We start from the raw sequence: 21,230 nt of genomic DNA on the forward strand, positions 1-21,230 counted from the left end.
GGAGCTGGAGGGGCAGAGGGAGAGGGAGTCTCACGCCGACTCCGCACTGCGCGGGGACCCCGTGCGGGCTCCGTCCCAGGACCCTGCGCTGAAACCAAGAGTCAGATGCTTGGCGGAGGAGCCACCGGATTCTCCCGCAATGAGCGGATACTGTTTTATCCGGAAAAAGGGTAAAACAGCAAACGGTGCAACTCCGCGCTCGTGCTGAGGGACTGGCGCGGAGCAGAGGCGAAGCGGGATCCGAGCGGAGGCGCGGGAGGAGCGGCCCCCGCCCCCGCCCCCGCCCCTCCGAGCCCCCGCGGCCCCGCCCCCGCCCCTCCGAGCCCCCGCGGCCCCGCCCCCGCCCCTCCGAGCCCCCGCGGCCCCGCGCGCCGCCGGCTCCCCGCGCCCCCTGCCGGCCCTCGGGCGCAGTGCACGTCCCCGCGGCCGTCCAGGCTCCGAACGCCGCGCGCGGTTCCGGAGTGTTCGGAAGGACAGACACCAAAACGTCGACGTTTACTCTGTGTGGTGGGACTGAGGGAGATTTTCACTTTCTAGTGTTTTTTTTTTTTTATATGTTTGTTAAATTGTCTGCAATTAAGTATATTAAATAAGTTATTATGTATAAAATCAACCATATTAAATAAACGTATACACTATTGCTACATCCTCCTGCAATCAGGCTTAAAAGAAACAATACAAGTTGACTTCGAGTTGAAAAAAATTCATTTCGGCTTCATCTTCACATTTCCATCTCCAGATTCCTGGAACTTACCTGGTGCAGGGGAAACGTAACGGATCATGTTTTGCTTTTGTTTTTGGGTCCCCCTCCAGGATGTCCAGCGAGTTGTCCCAGACCTCCGGCGCCGCGACCCTCCACCCGCGGCCCTCCAGACCCGAGCCTGCCGCGCAGGCGCAGAAGGGAACGAGCGCGCGCGTCAAGCGCTCCCGGAGCACAGGCTCAGCGCCTCTTATCAGGCGGGAAGAGCAAAGTAGGGAACGGCTGGTGGGATACCGTCTCAACTGCACTGAAGAAGAACAAGGGGCACCTGGCTGGCTCAGTCCAGCAAAGGATTCTTCATTTCAGCTCAGGTCATGATCTTAGGGTGCCCTAAGTGCCCCCTGCCCCCCCCATCAAACCCTCAGAATAGAGGTGGTTGATAAAGCTGAACATTGGCCCGCTTGGGATGAGGACAAGGCGACGCTCCCCATTCCAGTCCTCTGAGACTTTGCAGGTGGGAGGAAGCTGCCCGCACAGCCAGCCAATGCCCCCCTCTGGACCTGTGCAGCTCCCTTTCGAGGTTCTGCTCAGTCCCGAGGTGGGCATGCTGACGCCCACTGCTCACGAGCCTCAAGTAAAGGGGCTGCAGGGACGGCCAGGACATGGGACTCTGCCTAGGACCTCCAGGCAGGGTGGGGCCCCCGGAAATGAGGCACAGTCTCCTGCCAAGGCTCCGTGGGGCACCTGAGGCGTAGGGGTGAGTCCTCATGCTGGGCACAGAGACGGGACTAGAGGGAGTGAGAGGGAGGGGTGGGGGGAGAACATGCTTTTCCTAAAGGCTGACGTCCTCCCCTCACCCCCTCATCCACCTGCAGTGATGCTGGAATCCAGCCCCACAGGGCACCCCAGCCCCGGCCAGAAATAAGCATGGCCTGGGGCTTGCAGGGAGGAGAAGGCGAGGGACCTCTCCCTCGGGGAGGAAGGGAGGTGGCCCTGTGTGAACTTCACAAGGAGAGAGGCCCCTGCCAGTCACCCCCAGCCTTTCCCTCAACCCCCTAAAGGGCCATCTTGTCAACATTCCCCACCCCCCATGCAGCAGTCTCAAGAGGAAACTGGGAGCCAATCGCCACCAGCGGGGATCAAGAAGGTTGACCAGCTGACCCTGCCTGGTAGCTGGAGGCTGAGTCCCGCGTTAGAGGAAGAGAAGTCAGGACTCCACACCTGTGCCCAGCCCTGCTGGGAGCAGCAGTGGCAAGGCCCCCCCCTCAGAAGGGCAAGCCCAGCAGCTACCTCCCTGCTGAGCTGAGCCTTGGGGGAACCGGGAACGTATCAGGCTGTTCTCCACACATTCATTCCTGGTCCCTCGTTCCTTCCCCACCCCATCCGCAAAGGGTTCTTTCTGCCTCTGTGGGATAGTGCCAGGCCCACCTCCCGTCTGCGCTCAGCCTTTCATGGGCTCACATACCTGAGACTTCCAGACCCTGGTTCAGAAGCGATCGGGGAGAACGAGGGTGGGAGTGAGCCCAGGGCGGAGGCTGGCCTGGGGGGGGGCCCTCTCTGCGGGAGGCTGTTTGTCTGAGTTGGGTGGAGGCCAGTCAGATGCTCGGGATCAGGGCGTCCTGGCCCCAAGACAGGGGCTGTTTGTCTTCTCTCCTCTGGGGGGGGTAGGGGGGGACCCAGGAACAGTGCTGGAAGAGGGGGAAGAGAGTCCGTCAATCCCCAGAGGAGCGTGAGCAGGTCGGGTGGGCCCCTGTTAGGAGATGCGGCCCCTGCGGAAAACCCTGCAGCTCCGGGACTGGGAGAATCCGGGAGAGGCACCCAAGAGGGATGAGTGGGAACGGCAGCAAGTTCCAGGCTTGACTCCACAGCTGCCTTCCGTGTGGGCTTGTCCCCTTCCCACCCGCTCCTCCTCTTTGTCAGGTGCCTGAAGAAGCCAGGTGTCCTCAGGTACCCCCCACCCTCCGGTTCCAAAAGCACCTGATCTTAATGACTCAAACTACTGACCCGGGATTGCTGGGTGGAGAGAGAAGAAGACAAGAGGAGATTGGAAGCTAGAACCTTTTCCACAAGGTTATTCCCAGCCTCTGCACTGACAGCAAAAGAAACACGCTTATTCTGGGTGTTGAAATGTTCTACGTGGGCGCCTGGGTGGCTCAGTGGGTTAAGCCGCTGCCTTCGGCTCAGGTCATGATCTCAGGGTCCTGGGATCGAGTCCCGCATCGGGCTCTCTGCTCAGCGGGGAGCCTGCTTCCTCCTCTCTCTCTGCCTGCCTCTCTACCTACTTGTGATCTCTCTCTGTCAAATAAATAAATAAAAAGCTTTAAAAAAATTAAAATTAAAAAAAAAGAAATATTCCATATGTTGATCTCGGGGGTTAGTTCCATGGTGTGTACGGGTGTAAATATTACTGAGCTGTCTGTGTAAGATCAGTGCCCCCGTATGTAAATTATGCCTCGACAGAAAGGTCTGAACACTGACTGTGAACTCCGTGGGAGCGTAGACTCTAGGGCAGACTGGAGACTGTGTTCCCACTCAGGGAGGTTAAGGACCTCCCTTCTCTTAAGAATTTACACTAAGAGGAGGCGGGACAAATAAGCTGACCTCTCTTCTGGCGAGCTTTTCAAAGTCCTTCTCAGAAATTCCCATTTTTCCTCCCAGGCACCGAAGCCCCTCCTTGTTGCCAACCTGCCCTCTCTCCCACTGCAGTTCCAACCACGTGCTCTGTGCTCCGCGGAGCCCCGCCATCCCCGGCCTCACACCAAATCCCTCCCGAAGCTTGAAGCTTTGGGACAGAAGGGACCCATTTCAACCTCCTCACCAAAAACGCCCCCACCCCGTCTCTTTTCCCTGGGGATGTCCATCCTGTTCGGATCCTGCTCCAACCCGGGCCCCTTTTCCGGTGGCGTGTGCCAGCCGGTCCTGCATCCCACATCCCCAGCTGCTGGCATTTTGTTGCCATCGCCTGCAGGATGAAGAAAGGGCCCCTGTTATCCAACAATAGGGGGAAAGACAGAGACAATGGGAAATTGTGCTTCCGATGGGGTGGGGCCAGAGAAGGAAAGGACAGACGGACAGACAGGGGGCTGGACAGAAGGGGTTGGGATTTCTGGAAGCCGCCGGAGGTCCGCTGGAAGTCTGGTTCCCACCTTGAGAGCCTCTCCCCGCAGGCGATGCGCACCCAGGTTCCGGAGGACAGAGGTGAGGGCCCTGTGGGACGAGGGGCGGGGCTGCTGCGTCAACTGGCCCGCGTGGAGATGCAGAGACGGCGGGATCTTGACCGTGGTCTGCGAGCTCATCCGCGGCCCGTCCTCACACACAGCGGCCCCGCGTCTTCATACCCACCAGTCCGTCTGCTCCTTCTGCAGGCCGAGAGCATCTAGAAGAAACGAGGCACCCCACCCTCCACATTCCTCCAGGTAATCCTTCCTGGGTGCCTCCTTCATTCCAACCTCTCTGGGGGTCCCCAGCCCCGACCCCAAGCCCCACATCCTCCCCAGGCCCAGGACAGTGAGCCGTGCAGAGAAAGGTCCAGGTCACAGGCTGGACACCAGTCACCTGGCCTAGCTTAGTGGACTGGCAGGTGGACAAGTTCTTGGCATCTTAGCTGCTCCTGGGAACTCAGGGCAGAAGCACAAGGAGCAGCCCTGCTGATCAGGTGCCCAAGTCCCGGGGCTCGAAGGTGCCTGGACCTGCCGGGGTCCCGCAACGCCTTCACTGGAACGTCTTCCCGGAGCAGGACAAAAAGCAGCCAGTCCCTGCCTCTCCCATCTCTGTGAAGAGACCAGCTTCTAACAGGTAGGCGCTGGGGGCTGTTGGCTCTCGAATTCTCTGCAAGGGCTACAAAGAGGGTACGTGTGTGCCTGCTTAGAAACACACAAATACAGACCAGGAGGAGCGTGAGCCTGCCGTCCTCTTCCTGGCTGTGCGACCTCACTGCTCCCTACAGTGTGTGCACCTTTGAACAGGTGTAAGGGGAGACCTGTAATCATTCCCACCTAAAAACAGGATACACGGGGCAAATGCTGGGGCGGTCTCACGCGGGTCTCCTGGTGGGTTCCCAGCCCAGGTACTTCCCCTCCAGGCCCCGGGAAGCCCTCTGTACGCAGCCCCCAATTCTCCCTTGTAAGCGCAAGTGGGGCCTGGCCTTCATTTGAAGGAGGAGGGGCTCAGCCCTCTGGCTTCCGGCTTTTCCCACATTCCAGTTCTCCTTCCCAGAATCCTTAGCGGGGACTCATCATTAACAAGCACACACATTTATTTAGCACCTACTGTGTGCCAGAAACTGTCCTGGGTGCCGCAGATAAAGGCTAACGCAAACATGGAACTTACTATATACTGGACACAATTCTAAGAATTCTAGCATGTTCTTTTGATGAGATAGATGGGAACTGCTATCGGCATGTTTACTGCTGAGGACACGAGGCAGAGAGAAGTAAATAACTTGTTCGAAGTCATGCAATTAGCACTTGGAGGAATAGGGGTTAGAAAACGAGTAAAGCCAGGCTAAAGGTGTCCTCAGTCCAATTTTTTAAAAATGGCCAAGTTGATAAAGAACAGATAACAATAAGGGGAAAAAATCAGGGCACCTGGCTGGCTGTCCATAGAGCCTGCGACTCTTGATTTCAGGGTCATGAGTTCGAGCCCCACACTGGGCAAGGAGCCTACTTAATAAAATAAAGAAAAGAAAAAGAAGGGGGGAAATCTACTACTGAAATAGACAGCTGTTTTGGGTATTAGTGCTATAGCTTTTTAACCACTGGAAACCTCCCAGATACGGCCCACACATGCACAGGTATCACTCTCAAACCCCCACTGTTAGCTCAGTCGCTAATAAAAGCACTTCCAAGAACGAGGGCCAGACCGGTGAAGCGTGGGGCCCAGGAGAGCAGGTCACAGCGCACTAGAGTGAGGCCAGCGAGGGAAGAGGAAGGGTTTCCCAGAGGAGGTGAGGCCCACAGTGACGCCCAGGGGAAGGAAGTGAGCGCGAATTCAGACTCTCTTGGAGCCAGAAGTCCAAGGTACCTGGAACACAGTGCTGAGGGCACGGGAGGCGGGGGGCGGGATCCCAGAGGGCCCTGGTAGCCGCGGGTAGGAGCCCAGACCTTGTCCCTAGGGCAAAAAGAGCCTGTGTGTTAAGCAGGAGAGAGACAAGATCACGTCTGGGCTGGCTCTGTTGGAGGACGGTACTGGGAGAGGAGGAGACTGCAGCAGCCATCTGGGTGGCCAGACTCAGGCAGTAGTGCCTGGGAGGGGGAAGGGCAGGAAGGCCTTGGAGGGGCAAAAGAGGGATGGCCCAGGAGGCCTGGGGGAAGGGAGTTTGCCACTGTCCCTTCCCCCATCACCTTCCATTTGCCCCCTTCAGCCCCCTGCTCTGTCCCCATGCTTTCCAGCGGGACAGTCCCTTCTGAGGGATCCCCGATGGATGGGATCATCCATCTCCAACCCTGCTCCCTCCTCCTATTCCTAGTCCCAAGAAATGCCGTCTGCTTGTGTTCTTTGTGCCCTACAGACCTCGCTGGGCTGACTCCCATCATGCCGGGTCCTCTCAGTCTCCCAACACTCGGCCACTTCCTTCTCCCTTGGGCCTTCACCATCCTCCACGAAGCCCTGGGGGATGCAGGTAAGACCTCAGCCCTGCCCAAAATTTGGGGACCGGTCGGGGAGAGGCTTCAGGTGTAGGGAAAGTGGATGGGGCAGCTGTTGGAGGTGCCCAGGGAGGGCCATCGCTAAGTGTGGAATGGAGGGGAGGGTTGGAGGAGTCTGGGGTCTAGGGTCTGGATGGGCACTTGCGGTGGGGGCCGAGGGGTTCCTGCCACTGTGGCCCCCTCTGCTCAGCACCCCACCCTGGTCCCCACTACCTCCTGCCCCCCATCCACGAGGTCATTCACTCTCATCGTGGGGCCACCGCCACGCTGCCCTGCGTCCTGGGCACCCCGCCTCCCAGCTACAAGGTCCGCTGGAGCAAAGTGGAGCCCGGGGAGCTCCGGGAAACGCTGATCCTCATCACCAACGGCCTGCACGCCCGGGGCTACGGGCCCCTGGGGGGGCGTGCCAGGATGCGGAGGGGGCACCGGCTGGACGCCTCCCTAGTCATCGAGGGCGTGCGCCTGGAGGACGAGGGCAGGTACCGCTGTGAACTCATCAACGGCATGGAGGACGAGAGCGTGGCGCTAACGCTGCGCCTGGAGGGTGAGGCCCTTGGGTTCCCCGCCCCCTCCTCTTCTGCTGGGCTGTGGCCGCCCCAGCTCGGGTCTCCCAGGACTCCCCCGCCCGCCGCCGGGGTCCCCCAGCCCTCTCTCCCGTCCGACGGCCCCCCTCCAGGCTGTCCGCCTCTCCCCTCAGGAGTGGTGTTTCCGTACCAGCCCAGCCGGGGCCGGTACCAGTTTAATTACTACGAGGCGAAACAGGCGTGCGAGGAGCAGGACGGGCGTCTGGCCACCTACGCCCAGCTGTACCAGGGTGAGCGGCCGAGCCAGGCACCGCCCAGGCCTCTCCGGGATGTGCCCGGCCCCGCGGGGGCGAGCTGTGGTCCGGCGTCTGCTGGGACCCCTCTAACCCCCGACCCCGTCTCCCCCTGCCCACCAGCGTGGACCGAGGGCCTGGACTGGTGCAACGCGGGCTGGCTGCTCGAGGGCTCGGTGCGCTACCCGGTGCTCACGGCGCGCGCCCCGTGCGGCGGCCGGGGGCGGCCGGGGATCCGCAGCTACGGGCCCCGCGACCGGAAGCGCGACCGCTACGACGCCTTCTGCTTCACTTCGATGACGGCAGGTGAGGGCGCGGGGAGGCAGGCGGCCGGCGGGGCGGGGATGAGAGCCCGCGCCCGTGCCTCGGAAGGGGTGGTGGGGACGGTCTAGAGAGGCCGGCGCGGAGCGAGATGCGCGCGGCCGGAGGGGACCCGGACTCGCCATCGAGACCGCGCGTGGTGCCCTCGGTCCCCGCGTCCGCCAGGCTCCCCCCGGCCCCCGCACGCCTGCCGCGGTGGTGACGCGCCCCGCTCCGCAGGCCACGTGTTCTTCGTGCCCGGGCGGCTGACGCTGTCCGAAGCGCACGCGGCGTGCCGGCGACGCGGGGCCACGGTGGCCAAGGTCGGGCACCTCTACGCCGCCTGGAAGTTCTCGGGGCTGGACCAGTGCGACGGCGGCTGGCTGGCGGACGGCAGCGTGCGCTTCCCCATCACGTCGCCTCGGCCGCGCTGCGGGGGCCTCCCCGACCCCGGCGTGCGCAGCTTCGGCTTCCCGCGAGCCCAGCAGGCGGCCTTCGGGACCTACTGCTACTCGGAGTAGGGCGACCGGGGCCGGGCGCGAGACCCCCCCGCCGCCCCCGTCCCGCAGCCCGCCACGGCCGGGGGTCCCGGGGTCCCGCCAGGCCGGGCGTCGGGGAGGAGGTGGGGGCGCCCGGCGGGACTTCGGACGCGCGGATCCCGCGGACCTCGAGCGCTCCCGCGGCCGCCCGGGGCGTTAAGCGACGGCTGTGTCCCCCAGCCCAGCAACACGAGGACTTCTCTCGTCGAGGCGTGGGGAGGGGGCAGCCTGGGGCCCAGCCAGCCGACCTCACGCCAAGGGACACGGCCTGAGGTGCGGATCCTGCCTGCGGGGGCGAGCCTGCCGGACCGCGCGGGTTGCGGGGCGGGGGCCCCACCGGCGGAGGGGGCACTGCAGGCGCGGCCGCTGGAGAACGCGGGTGCTGTTGTGTCGAGTCCCACGCGGGGCGCCCCGCACCCGCCGAGACCGTGCGGCCGGACTCCCGCCGCGCGCCGCCCCCGCAGGCCTGCAGGCGGCCGAACCAACCGAGACGGCCCGCGAGGCCCCGCCGGCCTCCCGCCCCGCACAGGAAACGCAAACCACCGCGCAGCTTACGGGAAGCGGGCCCTGCGCGGGGTGGGGGGAGGGGCAGCCGGGCCACCCAGCCCAGCGCGGCGCGGGCACCGGACGGCACGGGCGCCCCCGCGGGCGGCGCGGACCCGGACCGGGAGCACCAGCGTCAGGCCGGGCGCTGCAGAGACAAGCGCGGACGCCGTTACGTTTCTTTTCGCGCTGCGTGTTGTTCTCGTGAGTCCGTTCGCTCGTCCGGGGTCCGTTCCAGCGGTGCCCGTCCACCGCGGCCAGCTCGCGCTCGCGAAGGGCTCCCGGAGCCCCGGCACGGACCGCCCAAAGCCGCGGGCTGCAGGTCCAGGTGGGCTCTTGCGGTGGTCGCCAAAGAGAATCCGGCCCGTGGGGCTTCGCGTAACCGGGCGAAGGGCTTCTTCAGCGACCTCGGCCTCGGCCCCGGGTACGAGTGTCTGCCCCGGGTCGGCCCTGAGGGCCGCTGAGACAGGGCCATGTGCCGCACACACCGGTACTGTAGCCGTCGGCGGTGACTGTGGGGACAGTAGCGGCAACAACACCCGCAGTGACTACGGCCCGGGTGTCCGCAGCCTGCGGGACTGGCCGGGGGAGGCTCGGCCTCCGGACGGCCGCGCCTTGCAGCAGCTCCTCCCTCGGGCGGCCGGGGCCTCGCGGTCAGCAACGGGCTCTCCTTATCCCAGCCGCTCAGGGGCCCGGGCCGGCGGAGCAGCCACCTCGAGCGCTGCCGGTCACCGCAGCGGAAGGAGGAGGCAAGAAGCGCTGCGGAAGGCCTTGGCCGCGGTGAGGGGCCGCGGCCGGGGACACCGGCCTGTTCCGCGGACCGCGGGTTCTCTAGAACCTCCTGCATGGCCTCGCGCAGCCGCCAGGGGGCAGCAGAGAGCAAGCCGACTCCGGCCTGGAAGGGACGCCGCAGCCTGGCCGCGTCCGGACCAGCCGCCGCTCCACCCGCCCGGGCCGGCCGCCGAGACCGCGGAACAGGCGGGCGGCCGCCGCCTCCTTCTCCCAGTCCTGGCGTGCTATGTCTGCGGTGAGAGCCCCGAAAGCCACGATGCCGGGCTCAACTGCTCCCCTGAAGGGAGATGGCTTTCCCTCTGCGCGATGCCCTGACGTTGTCAGAGACCAGATGGGAACCGGCCCCAGGACCCTTCCACTGGCCGCAAAGCTTGGTGTTCTCACCCATGAATACACATGCTTGCTAATTTTTACAACTACTCTCCACATTACGATTTTTTTTTTTTTTAAATCACGGAGGACTGTAAACCTGCGCAAACAGAGAGAGACTCGGCCGGCGGACCGCTGTATCCCAGCCTGACCGTTTTGAAGCAGAGCCCTTGGGGTCTGTGAATTCGCTCACTTGTGTTTGTGCTGGAGTATTTTTTTTTTTAATTTTAATTATTTATTTGTCCGAGAGAGAGAGAGAGCGAGAGAGAGCGAGCACACTTGTACAAGCAGTGGGGGGAGGCAGGCAGAGGGAGAAGCAGGCTTTCCACTGATCAAAGAACCCAATGTGGGACTCAATCCCAGAATCCTGGGATCACGACCTGAGCCAAAACCAGAAACTTAACTGCCTGAGCCACTCCAGGCATCCCTGTGCTGGAGTATTTTGAAGCAAATCTCAGACAGCCCATTATTTTTCCTCTTAATTCTCACTATCTATTTCTAACATATAGTGACTTTAAACAATATTCATAACTCCATTATCCCATCTCCCCCAGTGGACATTATCTAATACATACTTCATGATCAGTTTTCCTTGAGTGTCTAAAAAATATAATTTTATAGCTGATTTGCCCAAACCAGGATCCAAGTAAGGGCTATACGTTCTGCTTGATGGATTTTTCTTGGTTAATTTTTATTTATTTTTTAAAAGATTTTGTTTATTCATTTAGAGAGAGCGAGAGAGAGTGAGCACATGCAGGCGGGGGGAGGGGCAGAGAGAGACTCTCCGGCCGACTCCTGGACGACCGCAGAGCCTCGCAAGCCCCAGGCAGGGCTTGATCTGGGGATGCTGAGATCATGACCCGAGCCTGAATCAAGAGTTGGACGCTCAACTAACTGACCCCCCAGGCCGCCCCCCGTTAATTTTTTAGAGTAATATCTCTTCCACCCTCATGTTTTCTATGCCATTTTGTTTGTTTGGGAAACCGCTTCGTTCTGCTGAATCTCCCACATTCTAGATCCGGCTGAGTGTATCCTTGTCGTGTCATTTCACAGTTCCCTCTGTCCCCCTCTGTCCCCCAGCATTATATTTAGACGTTTCATTAAACACACATTCACTGTTTTCCCAGGAGTCTTGTGAGTAGGACCGTGCGTGTCCTCCGTCACATCGGGACGCACATGGTATCTGGTTGTTGCTGCTACGGCTGACCGGTACATTCTGTCGCATCGGCCTGATGCATTCACTGCAAATGTCCCCGTTGTACCAGTTGTCTATGGCTGTTGCGACAAATTGTCACAGACGTGGTGTTTTATGGCAACGGAAATGTCCAAACTCTTGGTGTTGGCGGTGTAGCCCTCCCTGTGTAGACCCTGAAGAGGACTCCTCCTTGCTTCTGTCATCTTCTGGTGGCAGCCAGCATTCGTTGGTGTCTCTGGGGACATATCTCCTCTGTCTGTGTCTGTGGTCACATTGCTTCCACCTCTTCACGTGTGTGGGTCTCCTCATCCTCTGTCTTTCCTGAGGACACTTGTCATGGGATTTGCCCCCCACTCTGGCTAATCCAGGATATGACTGAATTTTGGGAATACATTCATGTAATGAGTTACATCCCAAAGACCCTTTTCCAAACAAGTGAACATTCACAGGTCTCGGGGATTAAGACGCGGACGTATCCTTCTGTGTCCACCACCTGACCCTGTACACCATCACCTTTTTGTCTAATGGCTACTGGTGATCACTGTCTAGATGCATCATTCCGGTAGAAGCACAAAATGAAAATCCTCTAATTTTGTTGTTCCTTCTTCCTTGATTATTAACTGTGAACTCTTCCATAAAGAAAGATGTCCCTCGTCGATGATTGTCACCCTAGAACCCATTCAGGAGAGGTCAGATGAACACTTGATTCTCTCCCATTTGTCTTAGCGAGGTGCCTAGGGAATGAACGTTTACCTCCTCCCACAAATCCATATGTTAAAGCCCTAATCCCCAGTATGAGGGTTTTGGACACGGGGCCATCGGGAGGTCATCCCTTGATGACGCGATGACATCCTCGTCCTTAGAAGAAGAGATTAGGGAGAACTTGCTTCTCCCCCACGTGCGACTCCGATGAGAAGGCAGGAAGCGAGCCCTCACCAGACACCAGATCTGCTGGCCTCAGTGCCGAGAGAGAAATACGTGTTTGTGTTTAAGCCGTCCGGCCATGGTAACTTGGTACAGCCCCCTGAGCGAAGACCGTGGGGGCCCCTCAAACCGGAGGTTGGGTCAAGGCTTTCCGTATTGAGCAGTGTATTGGGGGGTCTAAGAGGCCCTGGTGGGGGGCTGGAGAAGCAAGGCAGGAGGGGGAGGCAGCCAACAGAGGGTGTGAGGCGGAGTGTGGGGGTGGGGCTGTCCAGGAGCCCTGGGAGGACTGACATGGGCTACATAAGAGCAGCCTTCGCCACTGTAATTCCTTTCTTTGCCTGTCGGTGAATCGGCATGAGGTGCCCCAGAGGAGCCAGAGGCCGCTTAGCTCCGGTGGCGCCCCTACTGTGACCCCTGGCAGACCCCATCTCCCACCCCAGGAACCAGGGCTTCTGACCTGCAGCGCCTCCAGGGACCGGAAGCACGAATTCCCCCGAGGGGGTCACTGGTGCTGGCCGTGACATCACTGCTCTTTCCATCCCTTGGTTCCCACACCCACGATTTCTAGCCTTCTGGGCCCAGCGCCGGATAATGGCGTTGGTTCAAAATGTAGATTGTGTTTGACACCCACTGCCCCGATCGCAGAACACGTGTCCTCCAAGCTGGAGCGTACATGTGCCGTGCAGAGGCCGCCCTCGGTCCTGCCGGACTCGCAGCTTCGTGGGGCTGTGCCGGATGGCAGGGCCGACGGACGCCTGGTCCTGGGCTCACTGTCACGTTTCCTTTGTGGCCAAGGGCCCCCCTTGGTGAGAGGTGATATCGTGTGGGATCTCGCAGGGATAGAAGGAAATTCCTTCATCTCCTGGCCCAGGCTCTTGGGCAGGGAAGGCAAATCCACATCCAGAATGTGCAGGAGCCCAGGAAGCAGATACTGCTCCGCTCCAGACTGAAGGGGGTGCGCCGCAGTCAGCCTGCTTCCCCGTGGCCGGCTGATGTCCCCGAGGGACGGCACGTATGCAGGCTCGGCTCCTGTCTGTGCTGCCGACCGGCCGAGCGTCCAGCCACCGCGGGTGCTAGATGGGGCCTGGAGAGGGGAGCCCACCGTGCCGACCTCTATCCACCGCCACAACCACGCCATTCACCGGCCTCGTGTGGGAGCTGGCAGGGTGGCGGGGGGACAGAGGCTGGCTGTTCGTGCCCCTGGCGTGTGAGTGGGACTTCCGCAGAGACGGTGCCCGCTCCAGCAAGGCCGTCCACAGCTCTGCCTCAGCTTCCTCATCTCCTACCTTCCTGCTGTGCCCTTTCTTGGCCTGAGCAGCCAACCCAGCCACGTGTCCCCGCTGCCGCCTGCAAACTCGGGTGGCCAGCGTCCTGCCAAAACCCCCCCGGTCAGCTCACGTCGGTGACCAGAGTGACTCGCCCACGAAGCAGGCCTGGGGTTCCTCCTCCCCCGAAGCCTGATCACAGAGGCTATGGGCGAGCTGAGAGCGAGGCAGGGGGGCCCAGAGATGGGGCCGTGGGAGCCTGGCTTCCTGCTCTCGCAGCTTACCGAGCCCTCTGAGCGCCCTCATGCCCGATCACAAATGTCCCCTTGGGACTGCTGCTGTGCCCGCCACGTGTGCTCACGACTCGGTGGCTCTGAATCCCCAGATCTTAATAGGACAGTGGGACAGGGAAGGGAAGGAATCCAAGCGATCACTGAGTAAACAGTCCTAGCACCTGGGACAGGGCCAACAGGGCCCAGCTGGAGTGTGGGGAGACCGGGGAGGGGGCTGGCCTCACTCTGCTCCCACTTGAGGGGGGCTGGGGCTCTGGTCTGCTGGCCTCCCCTCTGTCACGACCTGAGGCTGTTTCCACGCCGTCAGCTCCTGCCCACGTCTGACTTGCTGTCCACCCGTCCAGCAGAGAAAGTCCCCAGGCAGTCAGCAGCCTTTGGTCTGTTGGGGCGGCTGCTAAGCGGACACGGGGGGGCACCACAGGGCCCCATACACCCTCTTAATCTTCACCGTTGTGAGTCGGTGCCCCGTCAGTGTCCAAAGGTGACCAGGGATTTTCATTTTTAGTATCATGATGAACTCTTGGACTTTACAGATTTGATAGGCTTCATTCTTTTATGGTCATTATTCCTTTTTTTTTTTAGATTTTATTTATTTATTTGACAAAGATCACAAGTAGGCAGATAGGCAGGAGGGGGCGGGGTGGGGGAGCAGGCTCCCCGCTGAGCAGGAAGCTGACGTGGGGCTTGATCCCAGGACCCTGAGATCATGACCTGAGCCGAAGGCAGAGACTTTAACCCACGGAGCCCCCCAGGCGCCCCATTCTTTTTTTTTTTTTTTGAAAACTCACTGAGTACGTGCACACTTATGTGTGTGTTTATTTATTTATTTATTGTTTAAAGATCTTATTTATTTGTTAGAAAGAGCGCGCAAGCAGGGGGAGCAGCAGGCAGAGGGAGAAGCAGGTTTTCTGCTGAGCAGGGAGCCCGGTGCAGGGGCTCAGTCCCAGGACCCAGGCCTGAGCGGAAGGCAGACGCTTCACTGACCGAGCCGGCGAGGTGTCCTGTCATTATTCATTTTAACGCTGATACGTCATCCTGGCCAGTGGGAGTCTCCGCAAAGTGGCTACTGGGTCCTTTGGACATGAGCCTGACCTGAGTCTCAAAACCTCCTTTATTCACAAGCATGACAACCCGTGCTGCCCCTCACTGGGGTATCTCCAAAGAGGCCTGGTTCCTGGGAGCAGAAAGTACCATTTATTTTTTTTTAAGATTTTTTGTTTATTTATTTGAGACAGAGAGAGTGAGAGAGCACAAGCCAGGGGGAAAGGCAGGGGAGGAGCAGGCGACCCTCTGAGCAAGGAGCCCGATGCGAGGCTCGATCCCAGGACCCCAGGATCAAGACCTGAGCTGAAGGCAGGTGCTTCATGGACGGAGCCACCCAGGCTCCCAGAAAGTACCATTTGGAGACCACGGTCTGGACCCCGGGAGCACTCAGTGTTACTGGGGAGTCATGATCCTAAGCCTTTTCCGCGGCATCCACATCCTGAGTTCACAGTGACCGTCGGCTCGCGGTGGGATGAGCCGTCGGCTTACCTTTCCTTTTCTCACACTGAGAGTCTTCTCTCCGAACACCGTTCCTGCAGTTACTTACTTGCTTGTCACAGTAAGTGGTGCATTTTGCAACCCCAGCGCCGACATTATGATCTCTCCGTGGTTCTCTTAACTCCGAGGGAAGGAGAGTCAGCATGCTGAGTTCCGTCATCACTTGAAAGAAAATCCTTCCCTGTGGCTTTGCCTCCAGCTTCATGTACAGTCACAGGCCCTTGCTTCACCTGGTTTTAGGTGTTTAGGAATTGAATCCCTGTTCTGCTTTTATTTTTTTTATTTTTGTTTTTTTTTAATTTTCCAATTTATTTATTTTCACAAAAACAGTATTCATTATTTTTTCACCACACCCAGTGCTCCATGCACCTGTTCTGCTTTTAAATTCAGTCTAGAATTCATTTAATTATTCTAAATTTAATTTTATGATTCAATTATAGAACATGTTTACGTGGTTCCAATGTCAAAACCAGAACACGAGGGGGCGCCTGGGAGGCTCCGTCCCTGTCACACCTGACTTCAGCCGGGGTCAGGATACCAGGGTCTTGGGGTCAGATCTTGAGTCAGGCGTCCTGCTCAGTGGGGAGCCTGCTTCCCCCTCTGCTCCCCACTCACGTTGTCTCTATGTCTCTCCCTCTCTCGAATAAGTCAACAAAATCTTAAAAAAAAAAAAAAAAAGAAACAGAAAACAAGATGCTGTTGCCATTTTGCAGGTGAGGAGGCTGCAGCTGTGAGCGCCTGTCCCAGAGCCCGTGCCCGGCCGCAGGGCCCTGGGCTCCGAGGGGCCTGCAGACGAGCAGGATGAGGAGAGCAGGACGTTCTCACGGTCCAGCCGTCCAGACTGTGGGGAACAGTCTCGTGGCCCCTCTGAACACAGGACTTCGGTCCCCTGGCAGCAAGGGTCCGTCCACTCCTGCTCAGGGGCTCCCCGAAATGCTGTTCAGCCTGTAGGTCCCACCTCTGTCTCCTCGCCACCCCACCTCCCCTGCAACTGCCCCCCCCCCCCCCGCCTGCCGCTGGCCTTCAGCTGCAGGAGCCCTCAGCACATGGCTGGTCCCTCCCTCGTCTGGGCCGGGGTCCCGCGCTTCCTGGCCCCTTTCAGAAGCTATCAAAGCCACCATTCTCCCAGCACAGCTGTGCCGGCGTCTGGAGCCCTGGGTGTACAGCCCCACTCCCACGTCCCTGTGGCAGAAGACCCAGGTGCTATGGGAAAGGATCTGAGCTGCTGGGACCCCACGTCCAAGTCTGGGACAGCGGAGACGGGTGCTCGGGGGCCAGAAGACAGGCTCTCGCAGTGGCCACTGAGGCTGGGGATACAGTGAGGAAGGCCCTGGAGCCAGGGAGGCTACGACCTTGAGGGGGGTTCTCTTTCCTTAACTTGGGTCATGGCCTCAGCGTTGGCCTGGGTGGGGACATTGGTGGGGGAGGCAGAGAGGGAGAGGCAGGAGACTAACTGTTTTCCTCCAGAGAGACTGGAAAACTCCCCAGGGTCCAGGAGGATGGGAGGCCAGCCAGCTGGGCTGCCCCCCTTCTCCCTCCTTCTCTCTCTCTGCCTCCATTTCTGTCCCCCAGAGACAGCTGGGGCCCAGCAGGAACCCTGTCCTGGATGTCCATCCCTCAGGAGACCGGTCATGGTCATGATCAACCCTAGACACAACCCTACAGCTGTGTGACCCTGGACAGTCGCTTCGCCTCTGGGTCTCTCCCCTTGCCCAGAAGATTCTATGGCTCCCTGACACGTTCTCCTTTTGTTACTGGGGCAGGAAGTTCTGCTTGAAATCTGACTTTAATGCTTCCTGCTTCTGACAATCCTGATGGTGTCAGTCAGTCCCTGAAGGTCCCTGTTTGAGACGTTGGTGAGGCCTTGGTTCTCACCTCTTCTTAGGAAGGGACAGAAATGGGTGGTGGTGACTGTCGCAGGGCCAGTGGCCAGGTTCGAGGAAAGACAGGAAAGAGAGTCCCCGACCAGAAGGTGCCCATTAGTGTGCACTGGAAACGTGCAAGAGTCTGGGGGACTTGCCTCCCCTGGGAAGCCCTCAGGGAAAGACCCCTCTCTCGGATAATGAGCCCTCTGTCCCATCCTCGGGGGAGTGGCCCACCGACCTCCTGGCCAGGACATCTGTGCAGATTGGGGCCACGTGTGCACACACATGCGTGTGCACGCGTGCATACACGTGTGTGACTGGCAAAAGGAAAGAACGAGATTTTGCTGAGCTTGCTGCTCAGCTGTCTACTGTATGTATGTACCTGCTGGCCAGGTACAGCAGACATTACCTGGAGCCGCAGATTCCCTGCAGCTCGTTGCTCAGAAGAGAAAACGATTTTCGAGAAAGGAAGCCCTTCACAAGGTTTGGCCCCTGCAGCTGGCAGGCCGGGTGTTTGACCTCAGGGAGGTCAGCCCGGAGTCCAGGCTCTCAGCAGACTTCAAGCGGCCGCTCCCTGTTCCCACAGGGCATCTGGGTTCCCACCGGGGGGCTGCCTCTTGGAACAGACTGTCTGGTGCCAACCCTGGTCCAGCCCCAGCTGCTGCTGCTGGCCTTGGTCAAGGTCGGACTCCCCCAGGACACCAAAACGTGTGCCCATGCTTCTAGTCCTGAGGGGAGGTGGCAAAGAAGGTCACTTTCTCCGTCTTTCCCCATCACAGCCAGGTTTCCCCGCGGCAGGAACTGTGGTTACAGGCCGGTCACTACTAGGATTGAATTTCAGCCGCTTGGTTGCCTGTGTGGGCTCAGGCCCGGGGGGAACTGATCTTAGCCCCTGCTGGGGCAGGCTGGAGGCAGGCACCTGCGCCGAGACCGTCCTGGGGGAGGCGGGCTCTCTTTCAGCCGGGGTTATGAGGTCTGAGGGGAGCAAAGGGAGGTCCTGGGACTATCAGGCGCTGCTCAGATCTGCCCCAAGGCTAGGTGCCCCCCTCTCCACGGGAGGACTTGGTCCTAAAATAGTGCCTGGTCCATAGTGGACATTCAGTTAATATTTATGTAATGAAAGGAATAAATGGCGGATGGAGGTCCCTCCTTCCCCAGACCCTGCCAGGCCCCTTGTTCTGTCCTTTCAGGCTCCCTCTCTGCCGGGGTCATTTCATTTACTAAAGGACCTACCACCCACCATGCCGAGTCTCCCTCTCCTGCCTGTCCAGTAGACGACTGTCCAGGGAGGGACCAAAGCTCTCCCTTCAGATCCTCAAAGGTTTGGGGAGGAGCTTATCGTGAACTTCTGCGAAACCCTCCGGAAGCCAGTCCACAGCCCTGGGAGCAGAAGACAGCGGAGGCTGGGGCATCTGGAGAGGGCAGTGCGGAGTCCCATACAGGCGGGAGGGACTGGGGTGTAGCCTAAATGGAAGGACAGGGACCTGTCCTGACAATGATTTGCCCTGCAGGCACCCCGCTTTAGTCGGGATATTTTGGGGATGGTGCTGGAGATATGGGGATCAAATCCCCCAACAAGCTATCCTCGGTTCCACCACCAGTATCCACGGGAGACATTCCAGGCATCTGGCTGTGGTGCCCACAGTCCGTGCCAGGGGCTCTGCTTCAAGTCCCAGGAGGGAGGGGGCAAGGCAGGAGGGGGTGGGGCAGAGAGAGCCTGGGAAAGCAGAGGGAAGGGGAGTCGCTGGCGCTGGGGCGTCATTGGTATTCTGGGGACTCCCCCACCGCCCCCTGGCACCAGGCTGCACATTCATCGGCACCAGCCCTGGCCAGCGGGCCCTCGGGGCTCCCAGCAACGCCTGTGTTTCGCACTTGGGTTCGCATGCCGGGTGTGCCCATTCCCAGGGCAGCCCCTCCCCCACCGCACCTCCGGAGAGTCCCTGACTTGCTTTGCTTAAGCCGAGAATCTGCTGTCTAACCTCCATCCGTCCAGCTGCAAAGTCAGCTCCTCCTCTGTGCAGGGAGTGGGAGCCCCACCAGAGACAAAACCCAATCAGAGCTGCGCACCGGGAGATGGCTAAGGTCCTCTGCACTCCATCCTGCCTCCAAAACACAGCTTCCCTCCCCCGTTTTTATGCTCCCGTCATCCTTTCCCTTACTGCCCAAGTCTGAGGCCCTCCTCCTCTCCCCTTGCCCCTCGGGAAGTCCCTCCAGCTGTCTAACTTCCATCCCTCCTGCTGCAGCCTCCCCGCCAGCTCCGCGAGCGCTCCCTCCCCGCCCCTTCTGCCCTCCCTCCCTCCCTGCTCCCCGCGCCCGGCTTCTCCCCAGAACGATGTCCTACTTCGCACGTCCTTGCTCTCGCGGCCTCCGCCGGGAACGGACGCAGAGGAGGCAGCGGGTCGCGTGACCTTCCGAGCCCCCCGCGTCCCCGGCCAGGGGGCGGGGGCGGCCCCGGGGAGGGGCGGGGCGGGGGCGGGGGGAAGAAAGGGGGTTTTGTGCGGCGCCCGGCGGCCCGGCGCCCTCTTCCGAACATCCTGCGGGCCCGGCCTCTCCCTGCGCCCGCGCAGTTCCCGCCGCAGTCGCCTGCAGCCGCAGGGCCGAGCGTGGACCCGAAGGAGAGCCCGGAGGAGAGCCCGGAGGAGGCGGCAAACCCGGCGGTGCCGCCCCCTCGCCCCGGGCCCCCGCAGCCCGCAGGTAGGTGAGCGAGAGCGCAGCCGGGCCGCCCGAGAGCTGGGGGCACCCGCCGGCCGCCCGCGGTCCGCGCCCCCCGCGCAGCCCTGGCCTCCCGCGGCGCACCCCAGCCCCTCACCCTGCCGGCCCCCGAGCGCCCGCCGTGGCCTCCGGCCCTGCCGTCCGCACCCCTCCGCCGTGTGCCGCCCGACCTGCGTGCCCGAGTCCGCGGGCTGATGGGAACGCCCCCCGGGTCTCCGCCGCTTCCTTGCTGTGCGCTCGGGTGCCAGCCCCCCGCCCCGACTTCCGACCTTGTGCCGGCCGGCGGGCCGGAGGAGCGGAAAGCAGCCCTTCTTCTGGGGGCCCCTCCCCGGGGCCCGCGGGACAGCCTCGGCCGGTGGTCCGGGTTCCCACTGGCGCCGGGAGTCCCAACTCTGTCACTTGCTCTGTGACCTTGGGCAAATTAGTTGACCTCTCTGAACCTCGGGCTCCGCATCGCTGCAACCTATAGATAGTATTTTTCTCAAAGTTAAGGCTGTCCATGGGAAGCGTTTTTAAGTGGCCTGGCTCGGGGAGAGGGTCGGTAACCATGAGCCTGAATTCTGGTTACCACGGCTGCTCTCCTTCCTAGCGCTGCCGGTGGGTGGGGACACCCCCTCGCCCCAGGTCCTTTCATGTCCCCTGCTCTCCTGCTTCCAACGGGATCAAGAGATTCTGCCATCAGTTTTGTTAGCACTGTTAATACCTGCGCGACTTCTATTCCAGAAAAAAGCATAAGATCAAGGGAGCTGTTACCCACTTCCACCCACCCGACCCACGACCCTCCCATCCCACCCACGCCCCACCCACCCGACCCACGCCCACCCAAAGCAGCACCAGCGCCTGATGCTAACTTGGCAGCAGCATCTGCCTTACAGATTCAAGCCGAGGAGCCACAGTCGTTGGCTTGTGATGTTGCTAATTGTATTACTAGTGGTGCTTCTGATCACTAGGACTGTTTATGCAATTTCTGTAGCCGGTCCTGCAGGCCCAGCTAAGGGCTGGCGGCTGTGGTTGGTGTTGCGCGGCTCGTGGTTCTGCTCACACTAAGGCGACAGTGAGAACTTCCCTCCTGCTGCCCTTGCTGTTCCGGAGCCTGGTTCCTGTAGGGCAGACCTCAGATGGCCAGCCTGGGGTTGGGGAGGGCAGTCAGCGCAGAGATGGGGGTGTTGGACACACAGACACACAGACACACACACACACACACACACACATACGACCTACTCTTGATCTTACTCCTCTGTGGATCGGGTCTTCAAGCCTGGGAGAAGCCGGACTCAGCAGTCCAAGGGGCATGACAACATAACACGAGGGAAGTTTCCTGAACAGCCTGGGAAATGCAAGGCAAGGGCAGAAATCCTGGAGCTGGAGCAGGACAGAATGAGCTGGACAGAGGGACGGTGTGGCATCAGGGACAGGAAGCCCCCCACAGTGCTGAGCTCTCCACGTTAGAGACGGAGAGGGCGTGTGCTCCGGAGGACAGCAGAGGGGCTGGAGAAGGCCCGGCCCGCTCCCCGCCTCGAGCCCAGGTCTGAGGCTGGTGCCCGCTGAGGGGATGCCATCGTTTTCCCAGGACACCTCGCTGCACCAGGAGGGAGCTGAGGCCCAAGCTGGGTGGGGTTGGCAGGGGGGTGGGGGGCAGTGCAGCTGCCTCTGATCATGAGAACCAGACAACCCAGGCCCCCTCTTGGCCCCTCTGATCGGTGACTCCCGCTGGGTGGGATGACCCCCT

At 60.5% G+C, this 21,230-nt stretch overlaps 1 protein-coding gene across 1 annotated transcript; it reads left to right on the forward strand.

Moving 5' to 3' along the window:
• Positions 1-3,774: 3,774 nt before the first annotated feature.
• HAPLN2 (hyaluronan and proteoglycan link protein 2) lies at positions 3,775-7,983 on the forward strand. The gene is made up of 7 exons (XM_044266596.1): positions 3,775-3,898; positions 4,066-4,116; positions 6,210-6,320; positions 6,536-6,889; positions 7,043-7,159; positions 7,286-7,468; positions 7,703-7,983. Exons 1-7 carry the CDS (start codon positions 3,871-3,873, stop codon positions 7,981-7,983), a joined length of 1,125 nt encoding a protein of 374 aa, XP_044122531.1. The 5' UTR covers positions 3,775-3,870.
• The last annotated feature ends 13,247 nt before the right edge of the window (positions 7,984-21,230 follow it).

The sequence above is a fragment of the Neovison vison genome, chromosome 10, assembly GCF_020171115.1.
Source record: "Neovison vison isolate M4711 chromosome 10, ASM_NN_V1, whole genome shotgun sequence".
NCBI classification, from domain to species: Eukaryota; Metazoa; Chordata; class Mammalia; order Carnivora; family Mustelidae; genus Neogale; species Neogale vison.